Source organism: Oryctolagus cuniculus, chromosome 1 (genome assembly GCF_964237555.1).
Source record: "Oryctolagus cuniculus chromosome 1, mOryCun1.1, whole genome shotgun sequence".
NCBI lineage: Eukaryota > Metazoa > Chordata > Mammalia > Lagomorpha > Leporidae > Oryctolagus > Oryctolagus cuniculus.
In genome coordinates this window covers 233,955,729-233,965,172 of record NC_091432.1, presented here as the reverse complement: position 1 = coordinate 233,965,172, position 9,444 = coordinate 233,955,729, and the positions used below count along the sequence as shown (strand labels likewise).

The 9,444-nt window shown below is 62.0% G+C and overlaps 1 protein-coding gene and 1 non-coding gene across 16 annotated transcripts in view; both read right to left on the bottom strand.

Annotated features, from left to right (window-relative positions):
* Positions 1-98: 98 nt before the first annotated feature.
* Positions 99-9,444, bottom strand: part of PRRC2B (proline rich coiled-coil 2B) — an 85,130-nt gene continuing 75,784 nt past the window's right edge. For 9 of the 15 annotated variants that reach the window (XM_051835385.2, XM_051835384.2, XM_051835387.2 and 6 more), the window contains 5 exons: positions 8,953-9,193; positions 6,736-6,894; positions 6,175-6,266; positions 4,306-4,387; positions 99-3,120 (listed from right to left, as the gene is read on the bottom strand). In XM_051835385.2, coding sequence (XP_051691345.2) covers positions 2,989-3,120; positions 4,306-4,387; positions 6,175-6,266; positions 6,736-6,894; positions 8,953-9,193 — 706 coding nt within the window. In that variant the 3' untranslated portion in view covers positions 99-2,988. The remainder of the gene's footprint in view (positions 3,121-4,305; positions 4,388-6,174; positions 6,267-6,735; positions 6,895-8,952; positions 9,194-9,444) is intronic. The other 6 variants (XM_070058252.1, XM_051835394.2, XM_051835396.2 and 3 more) reach the window with 3 other exon arrangements.
* LOC127485976 (small nucleolar RNA SNORD62) lies at positions 7,814-7,882 on the bottom strand. Its single transcript, XR_007912799.1, has one exon. It is a non-coding gene; the product is annotated as a small nucleolar RNA SNORD62 (small nucleolar RNA).

Below are 9,444 nucleotides of genomic sequence, written 5' to 3'. Positions count from 1 at the left end.
GGCCTTGGCCTGTGCCACTTGGGGCCAGCGTCCGGCTGGCCACGCGCCGCCGCAGCCCCGCCCCCAGCTCTCTCCAAATGACCAAAGGACACGCGACCTGAGAAAGCATGTTTAGCTTTATTTTTTTTAACTTTTTTTTTTAAATTTAAATAAGGAGAATTCTTTCATATGGAAAGAGCTAGTACAATCACATATTTGAAAGGAGAAACAATAGGTACTGAACCGGAGGGAAGGGGCAGGGTGAGTGCCAGCGCCGCCTGGCGAGTCCTCAGTTCCAGTGCCCATCCAAGGCCAGAGTCCCCGGCCGCGGACGGGCGGGCTGCACAGCGCACCGCGAGCCATCGTCCGCCCTTTCAAATATCTGGTCTACGTGACAGACGAGAAAGGCCGAAATAAAGACAAAAGGAACGAAACCAAACACAACCTTCTCGAACAAAGCCACCCCGCACCCTTTACCGCGCAAGGCGCGAGCAGGGTCCCCCCTGGACGAGGCGGCCAGTGGCGCACGCAGAGCCCGGGGGCGGCCGCAGCCCTGCCTCCTCACAGGCCCCCCAGGGCAGGCCTGCTCTGCAGGGGAGAGGGGCGACCCGACCCTGCGGGGAGGGAACCGGGGGCGAGGCGGCCGCTCACCACCCCACAGCCAGCACCCCGGGACCCCTAGAAGTGGGCTTTTCCTCACTGTGTCATAAAGTCATCCTGTCCCCCCCCCCCCCCCCAGGAACCTACACCCAGACCCCACGTCTGGAGACGGTCACGGGAACAGGGAGGGGCGGGATGAGGAGCAGCAGACCACACGCAGAGCGGGTCCAGGGCCTCCCCTGTCCCCACCGAGGCCCGCGTGCACCTGTGCTCCCAGGGGCTTGAAATCAAAGCGAGACCCTCCATTCCTTTGCCCACCACCGTGAGCTCGGCCCTCCAACCCCACGGAGGGACGAAGGGAGCTATTGCACCTTCAAACGTCTCCACACTGAAAACTGCACTCCGTCCGACCGTGGGGAGGGAGGGGGCCGGCGGGAGGCCGGAGGCTGCCTTCTGCTCCCGCGGTCTCTCCAAAACCTCCCAGCGGGGCAGCCCGGACCCTACATGCGACCTCCGGGCCTTTCCGGCAGAGTAACTGAGACGGCAGATAAACAGAGCGGTGACACGTGGACTTCTCACCTACACCTACGACATCAATACATATAAATAAATTCTAGTGTTCTGTTTTTATTTGGGTGTTCGGGGAGGAAGGAGAACACAGGGCAGAGAAAGGGCTGGAGCGGGCGACCTCTTTATTTTGTCTCCAACAGGAAGTGCTGTCTTTCCAGTGGCCGGTGCACCCGAGGGCACGTCTCCGAACAGCGTCCAGGACGGTTCTGGGTTTCCTCCTTTGACAGACGTCGGCGCCGGCCTCAGGGCTGAGTGGGTCTGGCTGTGTTCTCACGGGCACAGGCGGAGGTGGACGCGCGTGGCTGCCGCTGACCCAGGCTCATCCAGGATGGCTTGGCAATGCGGTGCGGAGGGGGCGGGGCAGACGACTCACCACACAGGGACAGCGACCAGACACTTGAAGGAGAGCCCTTGCAGAGGGGCAGAATGACGAGGGGCAGAGACAAGCGAGGGAGTCTGGGGGTGGGGCCGGGGGGGAGCTGCTCAGCCCACAGGAGACAGCAGCCCATCGGGCCCTTCCTGCCCACACGGCCCCCACTCCACTTGCTGGAACCAGTGAGGAGCCACGGGAAGCCATGTGAGCAGTTGCAGATTCTACAAAAACCTTCGAGGCCAGAGCCCGGGCTGCTGTCACACACGCAGGTGACAGCAGGGCCCGCTGCCCGCGCTCGAGCCAGGCCTTTCAGAACTGCTGGTGGCCAGAGGTGGCAGCTCCTCGAGGTGGGAGTTCAGAGACCCGAAAGCGCAGCTTCCCCTTCACTGTCCTTGCGAGGGCAGAATCTGGGTGACTGCTGCTGCCCAGGGGAGCCACGGCCGGGAGCGCAGGCTGCAGCGGCTCCCACACTTCGGGAGAGCTGGCTCCGCAGCCAGAGGACGCCGTCCCTTCTCGGAGGCTGCCGGGATGCGTTGGAAGTGTGGTGGGCCCTGCCCAGCTACGTGCCAATGGAGGATGAGTGGGACGGACAGACGCTTGAGTTTAGCTTAGGCCTGCTGCCTGCCCTGCACACGTGGCCCCAGAGGTGTTCACAGGGGCTCGCCACCACGCGGCGGCAGTGACGGGCTGCGTGAGGGCTGCAGGTTCAGGGACCCAGAGGAGCAGAGGCTCGGGGGAAGGAGGCGAGTGTGACAGCACAGCGGCCGGAGGCAGAGTGCACGTCCTGGCCAGCCTGGGACCCGGCCGCGACTCTGGCTCCACGATTCGTCTCCGGTGCCCGCCATCAGGCGGCAGCCTATCCGCTGGCTTCCTGGAGGAGCCGAGGACAAGTTCTGTGCCAGTCTGACCATGCTGAAACGTCCTTCTCAGGTCAGGGGCCGGAGCCGGCTCACCTCACCAGGGGCTCCCGTTCCTGTCCTACCCGGCAGAGGGGCAGGGCTGCGGGACAGAGTGCAGGGACACCACGGGGGGGGGGGGGGGGAGGGGGGCGAGGAGCGTAGAAAAGTTCAGCTGTACAGGCGGAGCTGGCGTGGTCTTCCTCTCCTCTCCTCTGTAAAAACCATCACTGCTTTTAAAACAAAAAGCCTCCAGCTGAAGTGACCCTGCGGCCTGGAGACTGCGCGGCGCCCTGGCTGCGCGGAGCAGGACGGAGGGGCGGGCGGGCGGCACTGCACGGAAGGCGACGCACTCCACGGTCACGCGGGTAGGAGGACATGGGAACGAGGGAGTCGTTTGCTTTTTTTCGTATCAAAGCAAGCAGGTCAATGCCGTTTATCCACGGGTACAAGCTGGCTGACGACGGAGCTTTCCGAGCGGAGGACCGGAGGGTCCAGGGACGCTCCCGAGCGTGGGCTGTCGCGGCGGTGGCGGCGCTGTCCTCGGAGGCGAGCGGCCGCTGGGCGCCTTCAGGCCTTGCTCTCCTCCACCTTGACAGCCCGGGGCTTGATGGCTCCAGTTCGCTTCACGTGTGAGGCAGCCGAGGGCGCCTCCTGCAGCGTCACAGCTCCCAGGCTGGGCTTTTCATCCACTCGTTTTGCCTTTGGACAGACGGAGGGGGACAAAGAAAGTGACCCTCACGCAGAAATACATCTGAAGACACAGCTCCCCCCACTCCCGCCCTGCTCCTGAGTCGCAGAGGAAAGCGACCCCGAGTAGCGGGTGCCTGGCTGAAGGACCACACCCCAAAGGCACTTAGGGCCCTAGCGCACTCTGGCTGGGACGCTCTGCTCCCTGCCCACAGGCGTCCGGAGGCAGGAAGAGCCGGGCCCTCTGCAAATTCAGCAATGCACACTCCAGGCTGGAACATTTCTGGCCCCACGGCTGACTGGAAGAACCTCTCATGTCAGTGCACCCCACGCCCTACGGGCAAGAAAGCCCCTTCAAGTATCTGAGCATGCCCCACGGGCCCTGGGGCCCAGCTGCCTGCCCGGCAGGCTCAGCTCTCCCAGATCCCTGACCACGACTCGCCACACTCCCACCTTGGAAAAACCTTCCCCAGGACCCTCACTTGACCGTGGGACTTCCAGTCTGGGTTCCACGTCTGCACAGCAGGGTGTCACAAAGGGACCAGTTGCAGTTCTGACCATGACATGTGGCCTGAACTCTGGGAGAAAGCTCTAGAAGCCATTCTGTATGACTCAAGTGGTGAGCCCCAGGGGAACCACGTGCGGAAGAGTGAAAGGAGAGCAATGGCGCCCCCACAGCCAGACTGCTGACAGTTCTTAACAGAGGCCTGGGGGGCCCGAGCGCCAGGCCCGGCACCCACTCCTGAGGAGCCATGAGGGGCGCAGCGCGGCAGAAGACCCTGAGGAAACCTCCAGACCACACCACGCGCACGCCTGCTGCCCTGAGAGCCCACCCAGCCACGACACACACAGGACCCGGCACTCACGAGAGCTAGCACGCGCAACTCCCCGCGGGCGTCCAGAGCCCCCCACAGGCCTAAGCGCATCTCCCCAGGTGCCGGCACAGCCCCGGAATGCCCGGCACAACACCTCTGGCGGCACCTCCTCGGAGGACTCAGCACCCTCCCTTCTCTGCAGGACAAGGAAGGATCCAGAAGCCCGGCAGGCTGCCCAGCTCCCCGCCCCCGCTCCAGCTGCTAGGGCGCGTTGCTCCCTGTACACAGAGGAGCACTCCAATAGGCGGGCCAGCCCTTCTCCTCGGTGCTCGAGGCGGGCCTAAGGGTCCAGGGCTGGAAGGTCTGGAAAGCCATCTTCTACCTGTTGAACGTAGTGTCCCTGTACAGAGCCCATGTTAACTGCTGATCCACAGGGCTTCCCACTGGGGCTAGCAGAGCTAGGCCTGAAAAAACCAAAGGCAGGGGTTGAGAATACACGACGTGTCACCACAGAAACGGAGTCAAACCCTGGCCGGAGCCACTCGCTGGGATGGACACCACCAGACACAGGAGAGCCGAGTGCAGATGGGGAGAGGGCGCTCACCACCATCCGCCCTGGCGCCCTCGAGACACGGCTCTAGGAGCTGCATCCAGGAGAGAAGAGGCCCAGGGCCTGGGAAGGCCAGGCAGACAGCGACCGCCTCAGGGTCGGAGGGGCTGGAGCAACGTGATGGGATGCAGCCCCGGCCCTGAGCCGCCCTGTGTCCGGGCTCTTCCGGAGGAAGGCGGGAAAACAAGTGTGTCCTGTTCCTCGCCAGCGTGTTCCACTCAGGGGCGTGAGCGAGCCGCCAGCGTGCTGACCAAGCGTGAGAAGTGCTGAGTGACAGCTCTGGAGGGCTCCCGGCTGCGGGGCTGCCTGTGCTGGGGGCACGGCCCCTCTCTGGTGAGCGGTCACAGATGCGGCGTCCCCTACAGGGCACAGCTCAGCTGCCGTTTCCAGAGAACTCTGGGAAACACTGTTCCGCAAGGTTATACCGATGCCCCCATCCCCACCTCCTCCCAAACACCATCAGAGCCAGTTTCCAGGCGTCAGTCTTAGTACTGGAAGGGGCGTGGCTCCAGGAAACATCAAGGACACCAGCCCCTGCAGACGTGCAGTCCCGTACACGGCACGGCATGCTGCCTGCGGCGCGCCTGCGCACAGCCTCTGCTCTGAGGCCTCGCTCTGCTCTCCATGAACAAAGCTGCTGCCGGCCCTACAGACGGACAGACAACTCTTACGACCTGAGCGTCTCTGTTCTAGACGCTGCCTCCCTGAAGGCGGCCCTGTGGCCAGACGCTGACGGGACCTGCCTGTGACCGCAGGGGAGACACATCTGTCCCTGCTGTGTGTGGCTGTCCACCTGTCTTTTTACCGTTCTGTTATTTTGGCCAAGGTGAAAGAGAATGGCGGGAAAACAAAAATGCTAACAGACCAACAAAAGCAAACGATGCCAGGAAAGAAGAGGAGGCGGACCGAAGTCCCTTTCTCTGGAAACGAAGCTGCACGTGTAAGCGATGTGACAGGAGTCTCAGGCCCAGATGCAGAGAGCAGCAGGGCAGAGCGGCCAAGGCACCAGGACGTGAAGAACGGGCTCAATCCAGGAAGCACCTGCACGTTTTTGGGGTAACCTCACGGCGCCGCCACGTTAGTGTCGGTGTCTCCCAGGGTGCTGCAGACCCCACTCGTTTAAGGGGGTGGGGCGGGGTCACCACACAGCCAGGGCACACTGGCTCCCCTTCCCACATGGCAAAGAAGCCAGAGGAAGCACAGCCCCGTGCCCACCTCCAGGGCTGCCTCCAAACTCAGCTAAGGGGCCCTGGGCCAGGCCCTGGAGCTGGTGACAGACGGAGGGTGCCAGTGCCAGTGTACAAGGTGGCAAGGACGGCCCCACAAGCCTGGTGACACCAAGCCCCCTGGCAGGGGCCAGAGCATGGAGAAGCCCGTTCCCTCCCCCTTGCCAGGATATGGCCGTGCTGGTCGGGAAGTCCTGTCAGGAGTCAGGTGGTCCTGACATCCACTGAAACATGAGCCGTTCCTTTTCCTGGCTTCCAGGAAGCCCCCTCGATGCATCTCATCACTCCCCATGGTCACCCGGGAAACGTGCATGTCCCAGCGCTCAGGCCTCACAGTAACAAAAGGAGCAGAGACCACCTTCTCTGGGCCCAGGTCACAGGTACCGCACACACTCAGCCCAGGGCCTGTGTTTACCTGTAGGCCTGCGGCGACGGCACGGAGCTTCCTGTGGGAACATTCTGTTTACTGTCGGCAAAGTGGAAGCCTTTCAGGTCCATCTGAGAGGACTGGAGAGACCAAGAAGGAAGATGGCGTCACAGCGGCCCTGGGCAGAGCGGTCAGGCCCAGCCCCTCCCCTCCAGGACCAGAGGGAGATGGCGTCACAGCGGCCCTGGGCAGAGCGGTCAGGCCCAGCCCCTCCCCTCCAGGACCAGAGGGAGATGGCGTCACGGCGGCCCTGGGCAGAGCGGTCAGGCCCAGCCCCCCGCTCCAGGACCAGAGGGAGATGGCGTCACAGCGGCCCTGGGCAGAGCTGTCAGGGCCCAGCCCCTCCCCTCCAGGACCAGAGGGCTTTCTTCTTTCTGTTAGTGAAGCAGAGGACTGGAGCGTCACCGTGCGCACAGGGGACTGGGAGCTGGTGCGGAATTGGCCCCGGGAGCATTCCACCAGCATCTCCAGGACCTGCGTGCCTGACGGCCTCACCCAGGCCCAAGCCCCCTCCTCTCCTGCCCGGCAGGTGGAGGGGGTCATCTTTACCTCTCTGCTGGTGTTCAGGACCGGCGGCTGGGACCCAGGTGGAGGAATCCTCCGGGGAGCCCCGACAGACAGGCTCTGCCCGGGTGGCAGCTGGATGGACTGCGGCAGGATCAGCGGCTGCTGCCCGGAGCCATACCGTGGGAGCGGCATGGTCAGCTGCTGGACAACAGGACAGTCAGGAGGAGGACACACGTGGGAGGAAGTTTCAAACATGCATCCCAGAGAGCCACACGTTCCATCTCAAAAGCACGAGAGCAGGCCCGAACTCAGGCAGCACAATGAGTGGCAGGAGTGGCTGTCCTTCCTGGAGCGCAGTGAGCGGAGAACAAACGGAAGACCAAGCCGCTCGCGGCACAGGAGCTGACGGTCTGAGCAGCACTGCCCGCAGCCAGCACGTGCTCGCTGCGTGCACCGAGGGCTGCGGAAGCCAGGGACTCTACTGGACCGACAGATGTCAGCGTGACACGTGCTGAACACAGCCGTAGGCAAGGGGAGGATACAGCAGGGACGTCAGAAAGCCTTAAGTCTCACGTGGACTTCCAGTATCTCTGCCTTAAGGAGCAATGGCCGGGGCCAGCACTGGGGTGTAGTTGATAAAGCCACCACCTGCAGTGCCGACATCCCATGTGGGCGCCTGTTCGAGCCCTGGCTGCTCCACTTCCCACCCAGCTCTCTGCTGTGGCCTGGGAAAGCAGTGGAAGATGGCCCAGGTCCTTGGGCCCTGCATCCATGTGGAAGACCAGAAGAAGCTCCTGGCTCCTGGCTTTGGATGGGTCTAGCTTCAGCCATTGCAGCCATTTGAGGAGTGAATCAGTGGACGGAAGACCTCTCTCTGTCTCTCTTTTTCTCTGCCTCTCTGTAACTCTGCCTTTCCAATAAATAAATAAGTCTTAAACAAAAAAGAGTGCTGCAGCCAAGCCGAGCCCGCAGAGCAGAAGCCACACGAGGCCTGTTGCTTGCACCTCTGTGCGGCAAGAAAGCGCAGACCACTTCCTCCTGCGCCTCAGAACGGCGACAGAACAGGTGAGCACTGCTCCAGTTCAGAACAGGAAGATGGGGGGGCGGGGGCCACTTTTCGTCTCTTCATCTCCCTGCCGCTGAGTCCGCCGGGGAGGGTCAGAGGGTCTACTGGAATCCCATTCCGAGACTGTTGGACCAGACTCAGGAAAACGCCATGCTCCTCCGTGCAGGCCCAGGGCGAGAGGGGACAGGCTGCCACGCGCTCTCGAAAGGCCCACCCTGGCTGCTGTACTGCACAGACGGACAAGGAGGGACAGAACACTGTGACCGGGATGGGGGGATGACAAGTGCCTGGATGTATGGTCGTTTTTAAAGGTGGAGCTGACAGGATCTGGAAGACCGGGGAGGAGGGACCTAGATCAGACAGCCAGAGCGCAGCAGGAAGGACGTCTTTCAGCCACAGTCTCAGGTGCCAGGAGACACGAAAGCAGAGATGCTGAAGTCCACTGAGACTTAGGCCTAAGCAGTAGGACCTGGCGGAAGACAGGACTCCACAGGGGATCAGCCCGTGAACGGGACCCAGAACCACAGGGTCAGCGAGTGGCTACCAGTACCACCCTGGAAACCGAGTGAGGGATCGGATTCCAAGGTCAATCGCTGCGGCTGAGCCGCACAGCGCCCCTCACGAGGACTGCACTGCGCAGCAGCTACCGCTGACCAGAGCAAGCGAGACCTGCAGGGGTGCCAGGCGGTCAGAGGGTTTTGGAGGTGGGTCACTGGAAGGATCTGGAAAACTCAAAGGTGACAACTGCACAGAACCCTTCAACTTCAGATGTGGAAGAGGCAGAGCTAGCTGGTAATGACCTTGTCCAGACGGACCTGGGAGGGCAAGGTCCACGGCACACAGACCCGGGGTCAACTACTCAGACACCAAGACCACCGAAAACTAGGTCGGGAACACGTGGAGACTAAGCCAAGAGCCAGATAAGGAAGGAAGACTGCAAATCCAATGCTGGATTTAGTCATGTGGCACCTGGAGCAAATGGGGGGTTAGTCAGACATGGTCTGCAACATGAATTCAAAGCTGAGCTTCAGGCGAAAGCCAGGTGTTAGGAGTGGAGCGTGATGGGACTATGCAGAAGGGGCCAAGGGTTAGCAGCCAGAGGAGGCAAATAGGCAGGTAACCCAGCCCCACAAGAGCAGGTGAGGAGAGGACCAAGTCACCAAGGAAGGCGAGCTCGTGTTCTGATTCCTGACCTGCGGGAGCTGCGAGTCCAGCATCTGTGAGGCGCCCAGGCCGGCAGCCTGGCCGAGCTGGCCCTCGTAGACCAGGGCTTGGTTTCCACTCATGGGCTGATAGGGTGAGCCAGACTGCGGCTTCACCATCTCCAAGGGCTGCATGCCAGGGAACGCCGAGTACGGAGGCTTCAAGGCTGTACCCCCAGACAGGATCATGGTGCTGGGTGGTGACAGGCTGGGGTGCATATACACCTGAGACCTGCAAAAGCCAGACAGACGTCAGAATCAGATGGTAACATGCGCAGGTCATAGGATCTCTGGCCCCACCCCCAGAGCCTGAAAATCTGCATTCATAATAAGCTCTTAGATGGTGCTGCTGCCGCAGGAACTTTGGGCTAACTAATCCAACAAAGCTAGGTTGTAAGAGGCCCAAGACAGACACACTGGAGGAAGAGCCCAAAGGCGGGAGTGCAGAGTGACAGAGGGTGGGCCGGAGGCAGGATGACACAG